Source organism: Dysidea avara, chromosome 7, assembly GCF_963678975.1.
Source record: "Dysidea avara chromosome 7, odDysAvar1.4, whole genome shotgun sequence".
Lineage (NCBI taxonomy): Eukaryota > Metazoa > Porifera > Demospongiae > Dictyoceratida > Dysideidae > Dysidea > Dysidea avara.
The window spans coordinates 14,919,026-14,945,371 of NC_089278.1; the positions used below are offsets into that span (position 1 = coordinate 14,919,026).

The 26,346-nt window shown below is 38.5% G+C and overlaps 3 protein-coding genes and 1 long non-coding RNA gene across 4 annotated transcripts; 1 reads left to right on the plus strand and 3 right to left on the minus strand.

Moving 5' to 3' along the window:
* Positions 1-632: 632 nt before the first annotated feature.
* Positions 633-16,973, plus strand: LOC136260135 (inter-alpha-trypsin inhibitor heavy chain H3-like). The gene is made up of 10 exons (XM_066053760.1): positions 633-792; positions 1,224-1,375; positions 8,985-9,105; positions 11,332-11,495; positions 11,601-11,711; positions 11,761-13,303; positions 14,438-14,471; positions 14,985-15,242; positions 15,592-15,831; positions 16,641-16,973. The coding sequence occupies exons 1-10, from the start codon at positions 664-666 to the stop codon at positions 16,868-16,870; spliced, it is 2,982 nt and encodes a 993-aa protein (XP_065909832.1). The 5' UTR covers positions 633-663; the 3' UTR covers positions 16,871-16,973.
* LOC136260136 (uncharacterized) lies at positions 8,911-18,099 on the minus strand. Its single transcript, XR_010703437.1, has 3 exons — positions 14,909-18,099; positions 14,416-14,502; positions 8,911-9,136 (listed from the first exon to the last, which is right to left on the minus strand). It is a non-coding gene; the product is annotated as an uncharacterized lncRNA (long non-coding RNA).
* Positions 18,100-18,143: 44 nt separating this feature from the next.
* On the minus strand, positions 18,144-20,211 carry LOC136262028 (cytochrome P450 3A19-like). The gene is made up of 5 exons (XM_066056160.1): positions 20,111-20,211; positions 18,743-18,831; positions 18,526-18,663; positions 18,313-18,475; positions 18,144-18,260 (listed from the first exon to the last, which is right to left on the minus strand). Exons 1-5 carry the CDS (start codon positions 20,135-20,137, stop codon positions 18,186-18,188), a joined length of 492 nt encoding a protein of 163 aa, XP_065912232.1. The 5' UTR covers positions 20,138-20,211; the 3' UTR covers positions 18,144-18,185.
* Positions 20,212-22,763: 2,552 nt separating this feature from the next.
* On the minus strand, positions 22,764-25,725 carry LOC136261537 (uncharacterized). The gene is made up of 6 exons (XM_066055551.1): positions 25,397-25,725; positions 25,101-25,253; positions 24,869-24,994; positions 24,632-24,803; positions 24,171-24,573; positions 22,764-24,064 (listed from the first exon to the last, which is right to left on the minus strand). Exons 1-6 carry the CDS (start codon positions 25,682-25,684, stop codon positions 22,933-22,935), a joined length of 2,274 nt encoding a protein of 757 aa, XP_065911623.1. The 5' UTR covers positions 25,685-25,725; the 3' UTR covers positions 22,764-22,932.
* Between the last annotated feature and the right edge of the window lie 621 nt (positions 25,726-26,346).

Consider the following 26,346-nt stretch of genomic DNA (forward strand, 5'->3'; position numbering starts at 1 on the left):
AGCCCTCAGCTGCTGACAGATTTTGAACTTTAAATTCTTCAAGATTCATGATTTCGTAAATAGATAGCATAAGCTATTTTCAATGCAGGCTTAGTTCCCTTTAAGTCACAAATGTCAATTATGGTTTGTGACTGAAATAGCTATACATATCAATTTAATGAAAAAACTTAACATTTTAATAGCTAGCTGCTAACTTATGTTAATTACATGACTAGTGCTAATTTTTGTTCAAATAAATCGCCGAGTCGGGTAGCTACACTGAGTTCATGGAAGCGGGAAGGACTTGAGTAGCTGTTCGGGATGCATGTGCCGGGGGCTCCCACAATCGAAGTCATTATACGGGTAGCGACTGAAGAATAGCCAGGTTCCACCAGTACAAACTTTAACAAACAGCAAGAAGCAACGAACTAAAAGAGGTGAGGTCTCACCGTTCAGCTTATATCTCAGTTGATCTTAACCCAGCTCATATATATTTGAAATATTAAATATACTGTGTATTTTTTTATTGATTATTTAGTACTGAGCTATAGTTATTCGTAAACTTTGAAACATTAGTTCAAGTCGAGTCACAGTGCTTCCGTATCATTGGGAACTTCTTCAGTTTCGATAATTACGTAATACTTTTATTTATAATCCTCGAAATAATTATAGTACAGACAGTACATGATGAAGTTGTGTCTGATTCTTGTGCTGGTCTTGTTCTTTGCTACAGATGTGGCACACTGTGGTGTGTCCCAATGGCTCAGGAACTACCTCAGTGCTGCATATAATAAGAAGATAGTACCTGTGCAGGTCTGATCATTAACATTATGTATGTATGTATATATAATAATTGACTTCATAGAACTGCATGTATAGCTTAGCTACCTGACATATATTAGACATATTATGCAGTTGGTGAGTTGATTATCATTTTCCAAGGCTTATAGCTAGGTAATCTGATCTCATGTGGTGTTATAGCTGGGGATATGGTCAGGTGCATTTGTTAGCATTAGGTATTAGGTAATGAGCAGCCTAGGAGATATTGCTAGTGACCAGTGTGTGGGTGTGTGGTGCATTAACTACAGATGGCTTAACTAGTGATCACATTTTAATACAGACTGTGGTCAGTCTACGTAATAATTCAATGTTAAAATTACATGCACTACTAACTCTACCTGATTTATATTTGAACAATCCACACTATGTAGACTTTATTCTCTGTGTTAAAAAATACACTACAGGATGAAGAGAAAAGAGAGAAGAGATCAACCTTCTTTAATTACTATGGAGATGATGGGTCCGGTGGTTCAGGTGGATCAGGTGGATCAGGTGGATCAGGTGGATCAGGCATTGAACCCGTCACTCCTATCATTACAATATGGCCATTCTCAAGGTATGTAATCTCCTGTATCATTCTATATGTGGAGTGATGGAACTATACCTACCAATGTTGTCATGAGTACTTGTGTATTGCTGTTGAGTGTAAACCATTCCTCCTTGTATAATGGATGCATGCAGTTGCAAGTGTATAGTTGATAAGCATCACTCCGTATATGGCTTTTTTATGACCAGTCTGTCACTTATATGGTTGATCCTTCATGGCTGCAAGATAGTGAAGTAGTGGTTATAGTTCATACAGTTCATAGAGAATGTATTGACAGTGTATTCCTAGGGAGCATGCACACACACACACACACACACACACACACACACACACACACACACACACACACACACACACACACAAACACACACACACACACACACACACTTGTACACTGTAAATTGATGGTATGACTCTTGCGGTCACTTAGTATTAGTATGATCATCATACTAAGTGATTGCAAGAGTCATACCATCAATTTACAGTGTACCGTAGACCACGTTGTTTGTATGATGTGTAAGTCCAGCTGGTGGTTATAAACCACTAGAATATATTCCACTGGAATGGAATGGTGGAATGGAATGGTGGAATGACTATTTTGAGAATGTACCACCCAGAAGTCATATGTTATTGTGGCATATTCGTGTTCACTCCCATAATTCTCTGAATCTCTGATAACTTTTGCTATAACTATTTTTTGCCTTTTGAAATTAGCCTTTGTTCAGTAGACAGTAGCAGTGGTTTTTTGATCAGATCTGCATCGATGGTACTATACATACATCTGGACTAAATGGATCCTAAAAGTTTCCAACTTCCAGGAGTTGTACTCCAGAAAGAGAGTTTGAAAATTCAATGGCTATAGTGCTTGTCAGGGTTGGGAAGTCTCCTGTTAAAGTTATGGCAACTACAAGATATAAAGTGTCAGTCCAGCTGGCCTATAATGATACTTAATTACACACTGTCTGGTGGTCATGGTTACTGTGTGGGTGCAGTAACTAGCTATTAATCACTTTGGTAGCTAATTGTTCACGTTGAGCTGCATACACAGTATTGTGGCTATATCCTCCTTGGATAATAATTGTTTGTGCACATACAGAATGGGTACATACCTGTCTACTACCTGACTACATAACATGTGTGCCCATATCATGCTCTGGAAATTGAAGACAGTAGATCCATTTGACTGTTTGCAAAATTAATGAACCCAATGTAGGAATTGGGCTGTTTAGTGTACTTTGATACCCATTGACCCTAATTCTGATATTGACAAATGAGTTTAAAGTTTATTATTTTATTATTGGTGCATAATATCAAAAGATGTCATGTTACTTTGTTGCCAAGATGACTTAGCAGCTATTTACCATGACCTATATGCTGATTACTTATGCTATCAAGACACACCGGCCCAAGAAGCCGGCACGTAACACCCGTGAGTATATTGACAGGAAGAAAGAAAATGCAATTTTCGCACCTCCGTAGCTCTGTGCTGCCTTGATGAAACAAGACGATTTTTGCTGTGGACACTCCCTCCAACTTCAGCACTCCACAGTCCAAATTTGAGCGAAATCGCTTCAAGCCTTCCCAAGATATGCAACTTCAAAAATTGACTTAGTTTCTTAGTTTTTTTATTATTATTATTTTTCTTCCTCTTTTCGCACACTTACAAAAACTGCTATAAAACGTGAACGCCATATCCGATCGCCTTGAAATTTGGCACACAGAAGGGGGGGGGGGGGGGGGGGGGGTATAAAGGCGCATCTCTGTACCAACTTTGGCTGGAATACGATAAACAGGCAAAGAGTTATGAGCGATTATTCACGAAAAATAACACCAATATGTTGTCACGCCTACAGGGTAAACCGCGTATGGGAAGAAGCTGAAAATCGGTGGGTGAATAGGTTAACTATGGAACCTCAAATCTTTTGTGGTTTGAAAGAAATCGAGGTAAAAACCAGGAAGATACAACGAAACAAACAACAGTGTGTAACAATTATGCAATCGAGATTAGCTAATAAAAAACGACTGCTTGCCACGCCTACCAGATAAACCGCTTGGGGTAATGCTTTGAAAATCGCTGTACAGATGGAGTTATCATCTTAGAAAGGCTCTTCAATGGTGTAGAAGAATCATACTTAAAGTCACGGAGTTATAACACGAAATCCAACTTGGTGTAGCAAGTGCGAGATCGAGATACTCTAATAGAGCAGTCATCCTAATAGAGCAGTCACCCTGAAGAGAATTCAAGAGATCAGCTAGAAACAAGTAACCTGTATAGAGATCAGCTACAAACAAGTCACCCTGTAGAGAGATCAGCCACAAACAATTCACCCTGTAGAGAGATCAGCTAGAAGAAGTTACCTTGTAGGGAATTCATGCAACTATAGAAAGAGATAATTCAGCTAGAAGAAATCACCTTGTAGAGTTCAGCTACAAAGAAACCACAATGTAGAGAGTTCAGCTACAAACAAATTACCCTGTAGAGAGATCAGCTAGAAGAAGTTACCTTGTAGAGAGTTCAGCTACAAAGAAACCATCATGTAGAGAGTTCAGCTGCAAACAAATCACCTGTAGAGAGTTCAGCTACTAACAAATCTCCCTGTAGAGAGATCAGCTAGGAGAAGTTTCCTTGTAGAGAGTTCAGTTACAAAGAAACCACCATGTAGAGAATTCGTTTACAAACTAGTGACCCTGTAGAGACATCAGCTAGAAGAAATTACCTTGTAAAGAGTTCAGCTACAAAGAAACCATTCTGTAAAGAGCTCAGCTGCAAAAATAATCACCTGTACAGAATTCCACTACAAACAAATCACCCTATAGAAAGATCAGCTAGAAGAAGTTACCTTGTAGAGAGTTCAGTTATAAAGAAACCACCATGTAGAGAATTCATTTACAAATTTGTGACCCTGTAGAGACATCAGCTAGAAAAAGTTACCTTGTAAAGAGTTCAGCTACATAGAAACCATTCTGTAAAGAGCTCAGCTGCAAACAAATCACCTGTACAGAATTCAGCTACAAACAAATCACCCTGTAGAGAGATCAGCTAGAAGAAGTTACCTTGTAGAGAGTTCAGCTACAAAGAAACCATCATGTGGAGAGTTCAGCTGCAAACAAATCACCCTGTAAAAAAAATCAGCTGCAAACAAATCACCTTGTAGAAAGATCAGCTAGAAGAAGTCACCTTGTAGAGAGTTCAGCTACAAAGAAACCACCATGTAGGGAGTTCAGCTAGAAGAAGTTACCTTGTAGAGAATTCAGCTACAAAGAAACCACCATGAAGAGAGTTTAGCTGCAAACAAATCTCCCTGTAGAGAGAAGAAGTTACCTTGTAGAGAGTTCAGCTACAAAGAAACCATTCTGTAAAGAGCTCAGCTGCAAACAAATCACCTGTACAGAATTCAGCTACAAACAAATCACACTGTAGAAAGATCAGCTAGAAGAAGCCACCTTGTAGAGAGTTCAGCTACAAAGAAACCACCATGTAGGGAGTTCAGCTAGAAGAAATTACCTTGTAGAGAGTTCAGCTACAAAGAAACTATCATGAAGAGAGTTCAGCTGCAAACAAATTGCCCTGTAGAGAGTTCAGTTAGAAAAAGTTACCTTGTAGAGAGTTCAGCTACAAAGAAACCATTCTGTAAAGAGCTCAGCTGCAAACAAATCACCTGTACAGAATTCAGCTACAAACAAATCACCCTGTAGACAGATCAGCTAGAAGAAGTTACCTTGTAGAGAGTTCAGCTACAAACAAATCACCTGTAGAGAGTTCAGCTACAAAGAAACCACCATGTAGCGAGTTCAGCTAGAAGAAGTTACCTTGTAGAGAGTTCAGCTACAAAGAAACCATCATGAAGAGAGTTCAGCTACAAACAAATCACCCTGTAGAGAGATCAGATAGAAGAAGTCACCTTGTAGAGAGTTCAGCTACAAAGAAACCACCATATAGAGAGTTCAGCTGCAAACAAATCACCTGTAGAGAGTTCAGCTACAAAGAAACCATCATGAAGAGAGTTCAGCTGCAAACAAATCTCCCTGTAGAGAGTTCAGTTTGAAGAAGTTACCTTGTAGAGAGTTCAGCTACAAAGAAACCATTCTGTAAAGAGCTCAGCTGCAAACAAATCACCTGTATAGAATTCAGCTACAAACAAATCACCCTGTATAGAGATCAGCTAGAAGAAATTACCTTGTAGAGAGTTCAGCTACAGTACAAAGAAACCGAGTTCAGCTGCAAAGAAATCACCCTGTAGAAAATTCTGCCACAAACAAATTGCCCTGTAGAAAGATCAGTTAGAAGAAGTTATCTTGTAGAGAGTTCAGCTATAAAGAAACCACCATGCAGAGAGTTCAGCTAGAAGAAATTACCTTGTAGAGAGTTCAGCTACAAAGAAACCATCATCTAGATAGTTCAGCTGCAAACAATTCACCTGTAGAGAGTTCAGCTACAAACAAATCTCCCTGTAGAGAGATCAGTTAGAAGAAATTACCTTGTAGAGAGTTCAGCTACAAAGAAACCATTCTGTAAAGAGCTCAGCAGCAAAAAAATCACCTGTACAGAATTCAGCTACAAATAAATCACCCTGTAGAGAGATCAGCTAGAAGAAGTTACCTTGAAGAGTGTTCAGTTACAAAGAAACCACCATGGACAGTTCTGTAATAAATATGTGTATTATATATATCATTTACTGATAAAATCGGAAATATTTAAGGTACATCTGCTTCATCTTTTCTTCTTCCTGTGGTAAAGAAAAAAAGATAGGTTAAAAAAGTCCCAAAGCAGGCCATAGGCCGGCTTTGGGGTATACAAATACAAAAAGAAGTGAAATCTAATCCAAAACAGCCAAGCTTAAAAAAAGTGTGCGGCCCTCAAAAAGGCTATGGTGAAAAAAGATGTGAAATCCAAAGTGGCAGCCAAGAATTGGCTGTGATGGTAGGTTAATAGTAAAAATTTTAATAATGACAATTCAGGTGAATTTTGGTGCCGCTTGGTCAATTGGCACAAAATTCACCTGAATTGTCATTATTAAACTTTTTACCATTAACCTACCATCACAGCCATTTCTTGGCCGCCACCTTGGATTTCACATCTTTTTTCACCATAGCCTTTTTGAGGGCACCTTGGATTTCACATCTTTTTTCACCATAGCCTTTTTGAGGGCCGCACACTTTTTTTACAGCTTGGCTGTTTTGAATTAGATATGCTTATCTCAAGTCCTTGTGTCTAAATCACTGCATCAATAACACAGACATCTGCACCACTGGGGGGTTCCAATGGTTCCATGGAACCCCCATCAAATTTTGGGAAGATCAAGTCTTAGCTTTTTTTGATTGAAATATTTAAACTTTTGTACATTGCAGCAAGAGTAAATTTTATTATTTACTGTTGATTGCAGTAAAAGCACTATTTTACTTTAACAGTGAAACAAGGTTGAGTAGTATTATTTACCATTACATCTATAGGTGCATATATATGGTGGAAACTGCATTACGTTTAGTGTTTAATGCTTGTGGAAAGTCACATTTTAGATGTAGCTACTAAGGTTAATAATGCCGAGCCCAAATTACTATATCTTCTAAAATCCATGGGGGAATGGCACCAGCCTGGATCCCTTGAATGGTATTCATGCCTGTTGTATATGCTACAGAGATAACTTTGGTAGCCAAAATTGTCCCTCCTACTCTTCGCCCTGCTCCATAATTCTTAAAATTAAAGATTCTAGAATATAGCTGGCTGTAGCTAGTTCTAATACCATGCCTTAGAATGGAACCAGCCTTTTTAAATAACCTTGTTTTGCCACGTATACCACAGTACATACTTGACATCAGTTCACATGCAGAAGTACATCAGTTGCATTGTCGTACCTGCCCCATGAGTACTGGACCACCTCCTTGGGATAACCCTGTATCATGTCTAAGATGTATTGAGGTAAAGGTGTGAGTATTCACCCACATGAGACTTGGACAACTGGCTTCCCCCAAGTAACCCTGAAGTCCTCATTGGGCCAGATCCAAAGAAATGTGAGCAAATTTGCTCTGAAATTTGCAGTTTATAGCTCCTTGTTCAAGGAAACAAAAATAACAGCAGCTAAACATATAATGTGAGTGCCATGCTGAGGACCATGAAAGGAATAAGGCTACATACATACATACACATGCACAAACAGGGGCATAGCCAGACTTTTGGTGATGCCAAGGCCTAGCTGTAAGCTAAAGACCAAAAAAAGTCTAGTGGAATGTTTTTGGGGGAAGGCCTGGGTGCTTCCCCCTAGACCACATCTGAACGAAAATCATGCATACACAAAATGTGCCCTTAGGCAGTAACATTAAAAGGTGCTGTTTGTGCATCTAGCTAGCTAAAACCTACATACTGCTGCTTATGCAGCTTATAGAAACTATAAACCTATTGTAGCTAATCTTCACTTCCAGACAGCCAACTTCAAATTTTCTAGCACATGGGAACCCTCCACACTTGAGTCACTTAGTTAGCAATACTTCCTTCCGGGTATACATTATTCTCTGTCGGCCCTCCTGTTGATGGTCAGTAACTTTAGGCTTGCTGCAGTGGCTTGTACTCCAATGTATTTGAGACATCAGGTGCCCACAACATGTGACAAATAAACAAACCATTCATCAGATAAATATACATCGACTATTCATCACCTGACACATGTATAACATGACCACTCAAGTTTATCGCAGCTGCTGCCTTGTAATACGTCTGCCTCAACCAACTCTTTCACCATTTCCACCATGCATCACATGCACTACTGATCATGTGATGCAATAGATCTCGATGATTTGCAATAGTTCAGTATTAATGCAATGCAACCCTCGAGAGTAATACAGAGGAGCGCTAGTGTGCAAGTAGCTACCGGAGAGCTCCAGGGCTGTAAAATTTGATGTGATTTTTAGTTTTAAAATATTCTGTCTCTGAAAGGGGGAGGGGTTCATCTGAACCCCCCCTCCCTTCCTGGCTACACCCTTGATCTCCCCTCCACCAACTAAACCTCCTTATTTATAACTACATATGTAGCTTGCTACACTGCTTCTCTGAATACTGAGACTGATTTATCTCAATTTGACGGCTCTATTAGAGTATCTCGAATTATTGATGCTTGGGCCTGGGCCCGGGTGGCCCTGGTTCTGGCTTTGCCCCTGAGCACAAACAGTATGTGCAAGCTACACACACATGCACACACTACACCCAACCTATACCTACTAGCTTATGGTTCAGTGTGAATGAATCATAAAAGTAAGTGACATGAAGGGTCAGCTGTGAGTGGTACAATTATCATATAGCCCGAAAATTTGGCGGGAAGAAACTTTGGAAATTTTGCTGCAATAAGATTTTGGTGAGAAAAAAGTTTAGAAATTAGTAGAGCAAATACAGATTTGTATTGGACAAACTATTTGACAGATTTTGGTTTGATGAAATACTGCACTTGCCAAATTCACCAAACTTTCCGGCTATGTGATACCTCACAGTGATTTGTAGTATGGTATTAGTGCCTCAAAATCAGCTAGCATTATTTTACACTATGGTGTAACATGGTCATTTAAATCTTTGATGCACAATACAAATTATTCATAGAAGAGATTGACATAATAGCATTTGTGTTGTGTATAGGTGTGTCCGTTACTACATCACCAACAGAGAACAAGGTGATGCAATCCCACCACAATGTCCTCCATTACCCACTCCAGTTGGTCAGTGTGACTGTCCTGATCCTGAACATGTGAAAACTGCTGTGAGTTGATTATGTTACTTATTGTTGAAATCTAATGAATGGACACAAATAAAGGTTAACTAACAACACAATACATTGCAGTAATTTCTTTGTTTAATAAAGCAAAGTTCTACTGGCATAGGTGGATCTGCCCCCCCCTTGGACTTACAGAACTATTTTGACATGAAAACAAGCTGGGAATTATTCACACTGTATTGAGTTCAATGGGCAAATAGAAGACAGCAGTTATAAATGCATTGGGGCAAATAAGTTGTGAAAATATCAAGGTACTCTAATAGAGCAGTCACTACTTCAATATAATAGTCACAATTATCAATTGATAATTATAACAATTACACTTTACCATAAAAATTTTTATCTCAGATAGACTAACTAATTTTTTAATACATGCTTTGCAAAGCTTTCACTTTGTTAAATAACCATCAAAAAAATACTCAAACCGCAGAAGTAACCAACTAGAGTCTATTCCCTTCACTCATACAGCTATAACACAACCAAAGTTATGCAAATGAATATAACTTGCGTACTAAAAGTTCCATTCTTCTTCTTTGAAACACTGTTTATCCTAAAACTCCTTGCCCCCCCCCCCCCCCCTCCGAACAGTGTCTGCCTATGCCTGCTGGTTGATATAGCAAGAATAATAATACCAACTAGGTGAACCCGCACAAAATGTGTGTGATACTAAGACAATAATTATGTGCACATCATCACATACCAACAAAGACATGATTACGCATAGCTACTAATAATGTGCACACATAATTTCTTCAATTGTGTGTGCATCAACAAAGAGTGACTGATGTCATAGTTCATGTAATGTAGGTTGGCCTTAATTGTGCACTGGAATTTCTGCACATCTGTGTAGTACTCATGCAGATGGCTTATCAAGATACATGTGTACACAGTCCTCATGAAGGTGGCATATCAAGATGCATGTGTCCCATTAACCATGCACATACACAAAAGAGATTAGCTTTTGAGTGGCAGACAAATGCCACAATTGGAATGTACTCTACTTCATTTGGATGATGTTGCATGAACTAACAAAGTGTCTGAGTGTGGTATGAGGATCAATAGTTGGTGCATCACCACAATGACCAATTCAACTTGTGTTGTACATACAGTGGTTTATATTTTAGTCAGATTGTGTTGTTAGAGTAACTGAATTGGAGTTCCATTCATTGATATAGCAAGAATAGTAATACCAATGACTCTTTGCAATGTGCTCTGGTGAGCTCTTAGTTTCCCAATCCTCGCATATCTGTTAAAGGAGAATGGCTATGGGGGGCTAACATCAGGGACGGTGGAGAAGGGAGGCATATAGGAGGGCTGTGTAACCTCTGTCAAAGAGATCATGGAGGGGCTTAGCCCCTCTAAAATTATCTCTAGCTGTAATATTGTGCTGATTGTATTATACCAAATAGGTAAATGCTTAGCTACCTACAATTCCAGTGAAGCAACTATAAATGCATTAAGATCAACGTACCCTAATGTACCCTAATTAATAGAGTAGTGAGTCAAAATTTTCCTTTTCCTGTAGGGAGGGGGGGGGGGGGGGGGGGGGGGGCATGTTCCCAGACCCCTAACATTGGTCAACTGGATACTAATATGTCTCAAGATTGAGATAACCTAATAGAGCAGTCACCCTAATACAACATTCCTTAGTATTCTGATAAACTGCTACGATCACTCTCAGATTCACCATGCCCCAAGACCCCCTATATAGATTGGCATGCTTTGCATCACACTACTAAGCCATGGATAAGTAGAATTCTAGGAAGCAGAAACAAAGATGGGAATGGGAACAACCAACAAAAAATGTCTGATAAAGGTCAATATGTTAATATATACGGGTTGAATACTACAGCACAATTTTTTTGCAGGATTGTGGGATCCTTCCACTACAATGATCAAAACACTCTAAAAGAGCATGCAGTCACCTGCATTTAAACACTCTAACAGAACGGTCAACAATGTTTTGTTAACTATCCCACTAGGGACTTGCATTGAAAACCTGTGAACTATACATAGCTGGCCAAGATGAGGTATATAAACTAAGTCACCAAAACTGAATGTTGCTTACTGCTTTGAAACAAGGCATCAACTAGAATACAAGATCTCATTTAACTAATGGTAACTGTATGTGTTATAATAATAACACTGTAAAGTACATTAGTGTTATTGCATAGCGTGTACCATAAAGACTACTCATGTACCACATCATAGGGTAATGATGTAATACTGGATGAGCTCAACATTGAGGTGCAAGTGTACAACCAATATGTGAATGTGTCAGTTAATGCAGTGGTGTTTAATCCTCATGATGGAGTACAATTGGCTGATTTTGCTCTTACATTACCTGACCAAGCTTTTATCTCTTATTTTCACATGTAAGTTACTGTAACTGTATATATAGCCTTGAAGTTGTATCAAAAACCTCAATAGCTACATGGTTTTCATACCTGCTTGTAAATGTAAACATATTATCTTTTCAGTGATGTTAATGATGAAATACTAGTAGCTGATATTGAACCAAAGAAAAAGGCTGAGAGAAAGTTTACCAATGCTGTAAGAAGGGGTCAAACTGCAGCAACTGTGGAAGCAAGGTGGGTAGCATGACAGATGTGTCACACTAGACTAATAGTGTCATTTCAGGGGTAAGAACGAGTTCAGTGTTAGTGTAGCTGTGTCGAGAAACTGTCGAATGAGATTCCAGATGCATTATGAGTACCTAGTGGAGAGGAGCATCGGGCAATTCAGGATACCCATTCAAGTGACCCCCAGTATTCCAGCACTAACCAGGAGACTTAAGGTATACATTAATGACAATAAACTGATATCTTGTGTTAAGCCAGAGCCTGGTAGTGACTATGATGATGTGGCATTTGATATGATAAATAGTAATGAAGCTGAGCTGGAGACAGAATTGTCATTGAAACAAATCAGAGAATTTGTCATCACTTACAAAGTTGACACTGATAGTAAGAGGCCGGGTACCACACTGGTTGACAGAAAAGGATATATGTTTGTGTCTTACACTCTACCCAACTCTGATTGTCGTGCAATTCAAGAAGATAACAGTACTTGTCCTGTAGGAACAGTTGATGAACCAAATAATAATAATAGGAGGTTATCTACTCCTCCCAAGGAGCCATTCAAGCTGTGTATATTATTTGTAGTGGATGTATCGGGATCTATGAGTGGAGATAAGATCAATCAGGCCAAGAAATCACTTCTTCATATCATTGAGAAACTATCAGATAAAGATCGTATTGGAATTATTTTATTCTCTACTGAAGTACAAAAAGAGACAAATGGCCTTGTCAAAGTAGGTCGTAAAAGGGATAAACTCAATGAAATAGTAAATAACATTAGAGCTAGAGGATTAACTAACTTTGATGGTGCATTACAAGATGGTATGGATGTGATGGAGAAGTTTGTGAATAAATCTGACACTGATTGTGTCCACCTTATGGTGGCACTTACCGATGGTACACCTACCAGTGGGCATACTACAAATCCTAGCCAGATTGCTATAAGGTTTAAAAATAGAGTTCAACATTTTTCTAAAGTAACAAAAAAGACATTTTACCCATACTTTCTAGGGTTTGGTTCTAATAATGAATTGGATTTTGACTTGTTGCAGAAACTAGCTGTTGACAATCAAGGATTTGCTCGTCGTATTTACAAAGGCAATGATGTTGAGAAGCAATTGATAGACTTTTTCAAAGAAATAGCTTGTCCAGTGCTTTGCTCCATGCAGTTAAAATTTCAAAAACCAGGTTTAGTGAAGAATGTGACACAAACTGATTTTACTGGATGTTTCTTTGACGGGTCTCAACTGTTAGTAGCAGGACGTATCAACCGTGCTCTGAGACGAGGATCACATGTAACACTACGTGGCTCATCAACTAGTGGTAACAAGGAACTGAGGTCTAATCGTATTATAAATCTGGATAGCGCTGATGGGACTAGCTTGGTGGAACGCACCTGGGCTTATTTACAGATAAAACAATCATTGGAAGAAGTAAAGAAGCTATCTGGAGAAGAAAAGAAAGCATTAGAGAATAAAATTTTACAGTTATCCTTACAGTACAAGTTTGTAACACGTTTGACATCCCTGGTGGTGGTGAAGCCATGTGAGAACCGTACTCTAGGTAATCTGGAGTCAGTGGATGATAGAGGACATACAGATGGGGTTAGTTGTAATGATTAAGTGAACAGTACAGTATTCACCTTCAAGGTTCCTATAGGTTAGGCTTTACCCTTGCTGATAGACTGCTGGATAGCGCACCAAAGTGTTCAATTCTTGTAACGGTGTTTTGTCTTTTATCCACTAAGTTTCTTCTTAGAAATATTTTTTAACTCATGTGAAAACAACCTGACCAAAAATAGCATGTTCACAAAAAAGAAGTAGCTGGTAATTAGCTACACCTACAAAACCAAATAAAAAGTGAAGAAATTATTACTTTGATTCTTATACTGCCGTATACATACAAAATTTTGAAATATGTAATTTTTTTTGCAGATTTCACAGTTTCCACAAAATTTTCATCCTCAAAAATTAATGATTATCAGGGTTAGCTCTATACTGCTTAATAGGTAACCTCAGTGAAGAAAGAGTGATCCTTGAAAATAAAACTGCGAAAATCCTGAAATTAGTTGATCCATAAAAATTACGTATCTCAAAAATTTGTATGTGTACAGTAGTGGAGAGGAAACTTTTATAGATTTTATATCATCCAAAAATTTGAGGGGGGTTTTTTGCTTCTTCATGATCTTTTACACATTTGCTATATATGGTATTTCCCTAAATCCAGTTTCCTCCCTAACCTTTTCATTGAACTGCTGTTGGCTAATTACTTGGCCACTTTTTTGCACTGGCAGCTAATTTTATAAGTGCACCTGACAAAATAGTGATCAAGTGACTAGCGATGACTCTTAGAGAAGTTGTCATCAAGCCAAAGGTAGATCATTTTAAGATGGGACCAAAATTGTCAATTTTCACTGCTCAAAGTTGTATAATGACAAAAGTTTGGCACAAAGTAAGTGTGGCAAATCAGCATGTAAAGTAGTTTGGCCAACTAAAGTATTGGGTGAATTTACCATAAGCCATGCAATAATACACCATGAAGTTTGACAAATTTGCCAAATTCGTTAAAATTTATAAGTAGTACTGCCAAGCTTCTGTCGTAAACAGTAAAACAATTAATTTGGTTGCTCCTAATACATCAGCTCTTTTAGTTTAGACACTCATACTTTTGTAGCATGTTTTATATACCCAAATCAGACACTAAGTTAATTACTTACCATTTGTGTATTTTCTATATAGAATGGTCGAGTGGTTCCGTCTAGACCACCTGGAGGTATGTAATTCTGAATGACTGCCTTCACAACCTATAACAGACTTTGCTATATAATATTATTAATTATAATGTGCATGACCAGGTCTGAGAAAACTAGTCTTAATGCCTTTTCCTGAAATGATGGTTGTTTAAACGGTTGTAGGTGACCAAATAACAATGATTGAGCTCATCAGTATGGGCACATTTTACAATGCTATAGTTCACCTTCCAGGGCATGTAGCCAACAATTGAATTTTGAGGTGAAGTTACAGACTAGTAAGGGCTCAAAACCAGCTAAAATAAGGCTTTTAAACTCCAGGCCTCTATATCACAAGTTCTAGAGCTTACCAGACCACCGGACTCTGTTAGTTGAGCATGTTGATATGTTTGTTGTGAAAAACAAACCTTACCAAAACCATTTTTCTCAGACTTGATCACAAGACTTGGTGTGTAGTTACCTAGTCAGGTGGCTAATATTCTGTACACGATAGTGACACTTGTACTGCTGTTAGACTGTACTGTTTTCATTGTCAGGAGTGACCAGTGATCCTCACTTCCTAGTGGAGACACTATCTGGTGACTGGCTGTGCTATACCTTAAAAGGAATGGAGGGAGAAGTGTATAATTTGTTAACTGATGTAGAGTATTCTATTAATGGACTGTTGATTGGTACAGTGTTCAAAGGATCTGACCAAACCTACTTTGGTTCCATCTCGATCAGTCACCAGAGTTGTGAAACTGGAGTGGTGACCAAATTCCTGATCACTGCAGATAATGGAGTGGCTGTTATAGGTCTGTTTAACGTTAAACTGAACAAATGAGAACTACATAGAAATTTTGAAACAATAATGAAGTAGGGATTAAATGTGGCTTTATGTGTAAAACTCTTGTTAGCTATATTGCTGTTTCTAGATTCTATTTTAAATTCATCATTGGTGAAGTTATGTATATCACCAGACAGGCCATAGAGAGTAACTAAGCCAAGCCAAGTTTATTATATTTTTGGATTTAAGCGCTTAATTATACGCAACCAAAACTACCAAGGATATGTTGAGATTGGTTTCTGGTTGGTAGTTTTTGGTGGTTGGTAACCAACCTCAAGTACTACAATTCTTAGTGAATGTTATGTGGTCCCCCACAGGTGAGGGTAGTGTGTCATGGAATAATGAGGGCAGCTTTACCACACAAGATGGAACATTTGTGGTCACCATGAACCAGACACTAGTACAGATCACTAATGTTGTGGGAGACACTGTCCAGTTTGCTGTACTGAGATCACAACTCAACTGTACCAAATATTCCGTCTGTCCTAGGAAGCATTATCTTGGCTTCTATGTACCTGTCACAGTTGGACTATCCAGCAAGACTCATGGAATGATTGGTATGGACTATATAATATTATGTTTGTATATATCATAACGATGAGTATATGCATATTTTTAAATGGAAATGGCTGTTTAAACCATTAGAAAATGGTATGCATGAAATCCTTTGATCTTTGGGAGATAATGAGGCCTTTAAAATCACTAAGAGACCTCTGGAGAGGTTCCCTGATGTGTTGAGTAGCGTTGCAGATCTCACAGCAGATCAGTGAGCTTCCTTTTATAAATAAAATGTGAAAAGTGATTGTGGGTTTACATTTTGTGCAAGATATGATGTTATACTCAACCCACGATCAATCCATCCATCTACTAGTATAAATACACCCACACCATTTTCTAAGTCAGTTAGAGACCACTCACTCAGATCTTCGTAGCTTTAAAAGAGGCTATGCCCATATTTCCTGCTAATAAGCCTTTGAATTTTAGAACTCAATTAGGTGGTTCATTGATAGTGATGAAGATACATGGTACTGCCAAGCATCCCAGGAGCCCTGCACCATGGTGACCGTGGTAAAAGCAGATCTCCAAGCACCACTATTGTATAACGATAACTGTAAGCAAGCATCCAGACAAAAACCTCGGCTTTTTAAATCACAAAGATCCTTGTAGTAGGCCTCAAACTATTATGTAGTTAGTACTGTGCTGATTAAAATACTGTCAGGCAGAATACCAGGAGATACAATTCTCTTATGCTTACTCCTGTAGACTGGCACAGTACAATACAACTGTAATCTCAGTAGTTTAATGATATAGTTTTGTGTACGTAATTGACCATTTTTTCTCACACTATTGTTTGTCTTGATGTTAGGTCAGTTTCTGAGGCAGCCTACACAAAGTGATGGTGTACACATGTCAGTTGGTGGTAGAAAACTTCCAGTGAAGCCATTTGAACGTCTTAATGGCTTGTCAGGTAATTATCAGAAGTGTTGGTCCACTGATGAATATGGGATGAAATTTTTGGATGGCACTGCTGATGACTATCTTGTCAAGGAATTATTTGATAGTCAGTTTGTGTACTCCAAATACCACTGCAATTAAATCTACTGTTTATCATCAGTACTCTGACATTTACTAGTTTAGGTGAACACATTATATGTGTATTTCTTTTTGCATTTTTCTGCTAATAATATTTCAACCACAACATCCATCAATTTACAGACCTTTGCATGCACTGCTACTGTAGTACTTTCCTTTAATGCGCAACAGTTTATTGTGGTGGTTTAACTTGATTTTGGTACTCATGAAAATTTATTATTTTTCAATCTAGAAAAGAAGTGGGTTGGTCAGAGCCATGAAAACAACTAAATAGGATGACATAGTCTACACCTAATGATTACTTTTACTGCAAAATCCATCGACTTAGTGACAGATTGATAATTTAATGTGCTCACCTGTAAAGGGAGAAATTACAGAGCAGCTTGGTATGACTTATACCAGCTTATAAGTGCCAAAGCCACCTTTGGTCCTTATAAGCATATACAAGAAAGACTGAACAGGATAACTTCAAGGCAGTTTAGCATACATAGTCTCTGCATGTGTGAAGTAATTTTACTTTAACATTTACACAATATGCAATTGGCTTAAAATATTATTTAGTAGTTCATGAAAAGCAACAAAAAAGTGTAGGAGGTGGAAAGGAATTATTACTGAACAGTAGAAGGTAAGTTGTTCCCATACTTTTAAAGAAGTCACATACACAAAATGCTATAAACAGTAGCCTTAAAAAATAAACAACACAATAGTAAGCAGAAAGTCATGACCAGGGCCGCCCAGAGTAATTAAGGGGCCCAGGGCAAAGAGTTAAAGTGGGGTCCCAGAGGCAAGGAGGTTTCCATTCTGAATCACAACTTCACCCAAGCTATAAGTTGAAGACCAAAAAAAAAAAGGTCACAACCTCTTGACAATGACAATAACTACCACTCAACAACCATATCTCCTTATCTATAAGTGTCCTACAAACCTTCAGCACTTGTGCTGTAAACAGGGCCGCCCAGAGAAATTAAGGGGCCCAGGGCAAAGAGTTAAAGTGGGGCCTTCACCCAAGTTGTAAGGTGAAGACCAAAAAAAAGGTCACAACCTGCTGGCAGTGACAATAACTACCCATCACCAACCATATCTCCTTATCTATAAGCTTGCTACACTGCTCCTCTGAAGAATACTGTGACTGCTCTATTAGAGTATTTAGATCTGACTGCTCTATTAGAGTATATCGATCTTTTAAACAGGTATTCAGGGGGCCCTTCATGGGGCCTCCTGGGGCCCCTTTCAGGGTGGGGCCCGGGGCAAAATGCCCCAGTTGCCCCCCCCCCCCCCCCTGTGGGTGGCCCTGGTCATGACTAAAGTTGTGATGACACTACCAAGACTGTAACAACAGGTATATGCCATTTTCAGGAACAATGGTGAGGCCCAACTTCCGTTTCAATGGTATCTGTGACATGACAAGTATTGTCTACAACCCACTAGTATGATGTGTAACAAACCTCTGTGTCAGCACATGCAACAAACTTCATCTGTCTGATTATAGGGAGCAGTAGCATCTTTGCCTCAAGCATCGCAAATCGTAGACCAATACAATTTTGAGGGCCAGCACCAAACAGTAAAAAGGCACAAGGATGCCTTTTTTGCTTCTCTCCTGGTAAGAACCTACCGTATTGATGGTATAGCATATATGGTTGCACACACACACACAATACCTTTCAGGGATAAATTTATCAGGTTCTGGCCACAGTTCTGGATTACGGTGAATGTACTCAATGGGAACCTCAATGAGGCTTCCTTTAGGAATCATCACATTGTTAATGACGACTGTTTCAAGAGCTATCCTAGTTGTCCTATATAATAAACCACAACACTCACAAATATATTTTATCATCCAATGCACAATACAAAACTACAACAACTATAACTTACCTAGGTACAGGAGGATAGAATCTCAATGACTCACACAACACCATATCTAAATACTGCACACCTTGACAAGCTTCATAAGTTGCAGCAGTCTACAGATCAGATGTGATCTTGTAAATTCAATATTAACAGCTCTACTACGTACAGTGAAATTGAACATTCATTTGGATGGTATTAATAAGTAAGGAGAATTCTCTTTAGCATAGAAAGTTTAGATAGATATATTTTAGCAGCATTAAGGAACATGTCTCAGGTAGTCACTTGTTAGAATATGTGATATAAAAGTTAGCAACTTGTACAGTGCAGGCCTTAATTTAATTTTTAAGGTGCTGAGGACAAATGTCCTTACATATTCACAAATGTACAGACATAGAGTCATATTGTACAGACATGAGCTAGAGGAGCACTTTATATACACTGCTGGAATTGGAATAGGGAGTTTTCATTGAAAGTTTCGAACCACATAGCTGCAACATATCACCAGGCTGTGGTCATAACAGCTGCTGGTGATAGCAGTACACAAAGGGGAGGTGGCATCGGTAAATCCTTGGGTTGGGAAAATGTAGTATCTCCTAGCAACCAAGTGACAGTTATTGTTAGCACTACAAACAAACATGTACACATCAGCTTTTATGGTACCACTATTGGTTTTGCAAGGACATGTGTGTCCACCCAAAACTATGTATGTGCAGACATTGTGCTATTTGTGCAGTTTTGTCTGTTGACTGCATGTTAATTTAAGGCCTGCAGTGGAACCCCAGTTATCCAAACCCCTTGGGACCATGCAGGGGTGGTCCATAAGTCTGAAAAGTCCAATCTCTGAAACTGTGCATAAATAACTTAAAGAACATTTTTAAATTATCAACTACCCTAATAGAATAGTCACTACTCTAACAGAGCAGTCATTTCCGTAGTTCAGTTAACCGAGAATCCAGATAAGTGGGGTCTGGATAACTGAGGTTCCACTGTATCATACACTATGATAGTAGTGTACAGTAGGGACCACAAAGAGTAGGCATGGCCCACGAAATAATATCACCCAAAATACAGCCTCAATTTCCCCTAACGACGATCAGGCAGTAGCTATTGGTTAGGTGAAACTAATTCTCGAACTAATTTAAAGCCCAAACAAGCTTTCAGATCGACCCAAAACGCTTTCAACAAGTTGCTACGGAATTTAAAAAATTATTTATTTAACGGAATTTTCTACTGACTGAGTAAGTAAGTAACTGACTAACTGCCTTCAGACAAGCGTAACTCGATAACGGCTAAGGCTACGGGCTTGATTTTTTCACTGTTTGACGTCGCTTCGGCTCGACAGGTGCCTTTTGGCATACCACAGTACGCACAATGCATTCTTCATGGACTTACCAGTGTCCTTCTTTGTGTCCCATTCATCTTTGCTGACAGCGAAGTGTCGATTTGGCGATAGCACGTGATGGCTTCCCTTCATAACGGAAATCGTCCATATTTGTCATAGTGGCTATTTTGATATCAGAGGTGCTTTTCAAACAGTTCTTGATTCATACTGCTGTGTAACGGGTTGAATTTAGCCGACAACGAAGCGTAATGGATACTTCACTTTTCAGATGATAATTATTGCTATAACCATAGATATACTAAACTGGGGCACGCGGCACCATTTCTTTCTTTCGTTCAGTATGCATGGATTGCAGAGATGCTTTTCGAACAGTTCTTGATTCGAAATGCTGCGTAACGGGTTGAACATAGCTGACAACGAAGCGTAATGGATACTTCATTTTTCAGACGATAATTGGGGCGCGCGGCTCCATTTCAGATGCGGTATGCGTGGGCTTACCAGTCATAATTATTGTTTACAAAAAAGTTAACAAACAAGTACACAGAAAAATTTGGAATTTTCAACTAGAGTAGGGACCATAGCACATCGATAAAAAGTACTGAAACAAGTTGGAGTAGTGCACGGTAATAATTCACAGTAAAACAATAAAAAGTGTTATACCCCTACTGTGCTCAAGATACCATAATGGAAATGCACAGTAGGGATATAACACTTCTTATTGTTTTACTGTGATTTAATATCGTGCACTACTCCAGCTTGTTTCAGTACTTTTTATCGATGTGTTATGGCTAGTTGAAAATTCCAAATTTTTCTGTGTTGTATGTAATAGGATGGATGGCTGTGGTATTCAGGATTATTAGTGCGAGCATTGTAAATAGGAAAGTAAAATAGTGCAAGGCAAAGCTGAGCACTATGTTTACAATGCGAGAACCATTAATCCCGAATACCACAGCATGCTGTCCATAATCCAACAACCATAACAACTGTTACCAAGCAACAGAATCGAAAAAATAACCACAGCAAAAGATTAATCACACTTAACAACCATTGTTATGGTCCCAAACTGATGTTTACCATAACAATGGTTACCTAGCAACCATATTGTTGCTATGCTATGGGTATCTATCAGTATGGTAACACTAGTTGTCAAATCAGACATGTACTTCCAATAGAAACACACCACACTATTTTAGCCAATCAGATTAGTGTTACAGAATTTTGTCACTGGACAAAATTCCTTCAATCATTGAAAGAATTCAGTGATTGAAGGAATTCAGTGACATCAATTATCAGTCCCGTAGCCAGGGGGGTTCTGAAGAACTGCCCTCTTGGAAAAAAGGTCCACAATTTCAGTAAAAAGGTCCACGATTTTAGCAAAAGGTCCACAATTTTAGCATAGATTATATATTCCTTACCTATGATTTTAGTATACAAGTCCAAATTTTCAGGAGCAAAAGTCCATTAGCTACAGTTTACTAGATACCGAAGCTAAATTAAGTGCCCCGAGTAACTCATTCAGTGCTTGCAATGCAAGGTCGATATACTCTAATAGAACAATCACTCTAATAGAACAGTCACAATTACATTTTCTTTTAAAAACTACTCAATTTACATGTAGATTGTCTAAACCGAGCTTTGATTAAAATATAACATTTTGGTGGACAAGCCCCTCCATGCAGAGCCCACGAATAGCATCCATGCTTCAACTCCATACAATGTATAAATTTCATTGTTTAAGACACTCTTTGTTCTGCTCCACTACCCCTGTTGATCATGGCAGAGTGCTCAATCTTTCCCACTCTTATTCACTGTGACATTCCAATATATTATATTTAGACACATGCATGTGCAGATGGTATAATTACAGTAGCAGTAGAAATATTTTCCAGATATCATCCATACAGCTGGTCTTCAGCTTACCTAAAAAATTGTTATTTTTATTGATTAAAATGCCACTAAATTCAACCTTTTAGTATCTATTTTCAAAAAATTTCCTGGGGGGGGCATACCCCCAGACCCCCTAGTTTCAGCATGCTTTGCATGCTGGGTGCACACCCTAACATAATCTGAATCATGTCATATAAAAAGGTCCAATTTTCTTCTAAAAAGAACCTACCCAGACAAAAGTCTGGCTACAGCCCTGATTATATTTATGCATGCACAGTGTTAGACTTTCTCAATGGAGCTATGGTGACTAGAGAATTAGGAATATCACAATTATGCCTAATAGTGGTGGGATTAATTCCTAAATCATCAAATTAGCTACACATGCAGGTCCACAAAATTTTGTTTCATTTACAATAAAATTTCTCCGTTAAATGATTAAGTGATCAGGAACTCTTGCTTTACTATATGTCTAGAACTGCATTTAGTACAAATGGATATAGTCATATATACCATGTGTTTCAGGCTCTAATATTTTACTGTATAATGCATGCAAGGGCCATGCAATACAAGTATTTTTGCTGTACCGAAGGTATTTGCCTATATAGCTGTGTTGCTGCTCTAGCAGTCATGATTATTGAAATGTGATTTACAAGTGTTAAGATTGAAAATTTTGGAAGGACATAGTTATATGACCATAATTATTGTGAAAATATGTTTTCCCTCATTTACTCAAATTTCAAAACTCTCAAGTTAATAATTGTAGTTATGCTAGTTCATGAAAACAAGCTATACAGTTGGCATGTTGCACATGCAAAGTTTAAATACTTAATTGATAATTAAAATGAAAATACACGTACAACAGTACAAGAACTATTGGTTTAAAAATTAATGAAATAATATAATTCCTCAATACAAATATGGTTATATATAGTGATAAACAAATTTATTATAGAAAGAAATGATCATTGATGTTGTAGCTAAGTATTTACAGTTCAAAAGACATGAAATATTTCAAGCCGTCCCCAGTGTTCACTCCTGCCACAACTAATGGAGTGAATCCATTCATGAGTTGACTTTGTATAACATCCTCCACCTGGTCTGGTGTGGTGTCCATCACTAAAATGTAATTATCAGGTGTTTTGGTCATCTCATGGAATACAAGTGAATACTGGACAGTACTGGTAGGAACTGTGCTAAAATGATTCAAGTAGTATCCTCCTTTAAATCGTCTGTTAATGGCACTCCTTAGCTTGTCTATGTTTATACTTGGCAGATGCTGAGTTAGTGTGTTACCCTGAGCATACACCGAGCTGTATCTAGGTGATCCTTTGTTGGTCAGAGATATTGTGGTGCTCAGCAGTGTATTATTGAGTGATTTTGACTTGTACGCTTTATTGTGGTCTCTTCTAGAAGTCCTGTATGTCTGAAAGTGAGTCAAACTTGTTCTCTCTACTACAGCAATGTAGTCAATGCCATTCATGTCATACAAGAGTGTGGCTTGATAACCATTAGCCTCATGGTCAGCTACCATACTCTTAATCTGTTTCACTTTGCCATGCATTAGTGTTTTGAATTCCACACTAGCCATATACTTGAATATTAAGCTGTAATAGTGTGAGGAATTGATACTGTGACTGTGAATGTAGATCAGCTCATAAGATTTGTCCTCCATATCTTCAATGTAAGTATGCAGTTCTGCTGATGGCACTGATGAGAACACTTGGTATGGTTCAGCTGGAACTTGAAGGGGGTCAATGTGTAGTAGACAATTTGGTGACTGATCATGAAACTCAGAAGGCACAAAATTGTTAATGCTGAGTTTGTCTCGAGTACAAGAAGAAAGAATGGCTTCTTTTACTTCTAGTCCAGTGGCCATCCTGTTCATACTCCAGTAGATGGCAGCAGCTCCACTCACTAGGGGTGTGGCCTGAGAGGTACCGGTAAAGGTTGTTGCACCATTTTGAGTAGAGAATGAGGCACTACGGATATCTTGTGCTGGTGCAAATATGTCAACACAACTGCCATAGTTGGAGCCATCAAATAATCGAAGGTAAATGTCATCATTTCGCTGTGTTCCGCCAACTGTGAGAGCAAGAGGTGATGCACCAGGAGAAAACCTGTGACGAATATGACATCATAAACACAGTTTATAGCTAGTTGTGCTCGCCCACATTCTTGTAGTAACTTAATACAAAACAAAGACTTAACAATTTCTATTGTTACCTGCAGGCATCACTGAAATCATTTCCTGCAGCAACAACAACTAAGATTCCCTCCTCTGTTGCATCTCTGATAGCATCATGGACAGCTCTACTTATAGGACCTCGTAGTGACATACTAATGATGATCCTCCGATCTTTATTAACTATCTGCTCCCCGATCACATGGTTTATCCCAAGAAGAACATTTGAGTAAGATCCTGACCCAGAACAACTGAGAACCCGAGTGCTATACAGTGTGGCTCCTTTAGCAACTCCGAATGTCTTTCCAGCAGCTAAAGCAGCAACATGAGTTCCATGCCCTTGACAGTCACTTCCTTGTTGGTTACTCCCAGTTAAAATATCAACTGGGTCATAAAAATCATTTTTGACTCTCCCCTCAAATTCATCATGATCATATCTAATTCCTGTAGCAAACATTTAGCCAGATGATCAATATGGTATTTAGTTTATTTCACCACTAACCAGTGTCGAATATATAAATATCAATTCCTGAGCCATTATTAGGAGTGGAGAACAGGCCATCCAGAGGTAAGTCAGTTTGATCAATTCTGTCCAGATGCCATAATGGTGTTATAGATGACATGTTAACCTCTTGATCTTCTTCAATGTAGTCTACCGCTGCTTGGTCACACATCTATAATGTGACAAATTACACATTTAACACTCGTGTATTATTTGTACTTGCTACAGTACACGTACCATCCTGACTCCATCATGGTTCATTCTCATTGTGGCTCCACGACGGTTCCGATTTTGAAATTCTCTTATTCCGGTGATCATCACAGAATTGTTCATGTCATTTGAAGCAGTAACAATAACTGGCATCTGTAATGTAAAACAATAGTCATAGTCCTGATCTCATTGCCACCAGGGACCATATTATACATGCGCAGATAGCTATAGTCACAGTCATAATAGTGGCTACACTCACCATTCCTGATAAGCTGGATTGTTTCTTGATTATCACAATGTAACTGGAAGAAATAACAAATTTTGGATTTCCTTTTACTAGCTTGTTGCATTTGTAACCATTGTCCATTTCCTCCATTACTTTAATTGATATAACAAGTTGGCTGCGGCACAGCTAAAAGAGAAGAAGACATAGCTATAGTTGAGAGTAAATAATAAACTACAGTCAAGAGTAAATAATAAACTTTATTGTTTACTCTTGCTATAGTGTATTAGCTAATAATCCATGCAGTATCTGTACTGAACAGTTTACTGTACCTTTTTGAGGTCTCTTGGCTCTAAGACAGCAGTAAACCACATTGAGTGGTAGTTGATGTCTCTTGCACCATCTAATTTGTGCAGCAGAGCTTGAACAGGTTGTGAATTCGTTCTTTGCCTGGTTCTGACCGTATAACGTCCCGTTTCCATGATATCCTTAGAGGCTTCAACGTTCCCTGTTGGACCATTGTTTAAAATCAGCTTCTTGCATGCCATAGCTGAAGTGAAGATCGTTGCTGTGAGCAACAGTAGTAGAAACTGTTGTAGCAGTCGCGAGCTGAAATTCATTACTAACTATCTTTAATTCAGGTTTACTGGTTTGTTGCAAAGGCCTGGCTGCCACACCTTTTATAGGTAGCGTTAACCGGTACGTATTCGAAGCCATAGGTGAGAAAAATAAAATCACCAAGGACAAAGTATAGTAACATCCGGTGTTCGGCATTGAGTTATATGGCTGCTATAAAAACGATTATCACGTATACATAGGGGTGTCCTAGGCACGTGATATCAGAAGCATGTCCCACATTACACAGACCGTTTGTCCACATGCAGTAGCTACAGCATACTTGGAGGTGCATTGTATAGAATGCATGTGTAGCTATGTGGAGTCGGTTGTGGAGAATGTCACTCCCCTCAGTATCATACCCTTAGGCACAGGATGTGAGTTTTCATCCAGGAAGTGACTGAGCATAGCTGTAACTGCAAAAATAAGCCCACAACATACTGATATAATAATTGTATAACTAAACTGTCAGCATAAGATCATGAAAGTAATAATATGATGTCATTTGCCCTTTGACTTGCTCAAACCCACCTGAGGACTCACATACAATGCAATTATTTTATATTGGGATATTGAGATCAATAGACTTGTGAGGGATTAGTTGGCATAACTATCCTACATCACACAAGTTAGGTAAGATGTAGCTATACTCATCTAGCACAAGCCT

Bases quoted from the DNA above. Each gene is read 5' to 3' on its own strand.
- LOC136260135 (XM_066053760.1), top strand. From the start codon at position 664: ATGATGAAGTTGTGTCTGATTCTTGTGCTGGTCTTGTTCTTTGCTACA. The intron at 1,376-8,984 runs GTATGTAATCTC...TGTTGTGTATAG, and splicing joins ACAATATGGCCATTCTCAAG to GTGTGTCCGTTACTACATCA. The intron at 9,106-11,331 runs GTGAGTTGATTA...ACCACATCATAG, and splicing joins CTGAACATGTGAAAACTGCT to GGTAATGATGTAATACTGGA.
- LOC136262028 (XM_066056160.1), bottom strand. From the start codon at position 20,137: ATGAATGGGACACAAAGAAGGACACTG. The intron at 18,664-18,742 runs GTAAGTTATAGT...TTTATTATATAG, and splicing joins TTCTATCCTCCTGTACCTAG to GACAACTAGGATAGCTCTTG. The intron at 18,261-18,312 runs GTTTGTTACACA...GTCATGTCACAG, and splicing joins TTGCATGTGCTGACACAGAG to ATACCATTGAAACGGAAGTT.
- LOC136261537 (XM_066055551.1), bottom strand. From the start codon at position 25,684: ATGAATTTCAGCTCGCGACTGCTACAACAGTTTCTACTACTGTTGCTC. The intron at 24,804-24,868 runs GTACGTGTACTG...GTCACATTATAG, and splicing joins ACCATGATGGAGTCAGGATG to ATGTGTGACCAAGCAGCGGT. The intron at 24,574-24,631 runs GTTAGTGGTGAA...TGTTTGCTACAG, and splicing joins TATTTATATATTCGACACTG to GAATTAGATATGATCATGAT.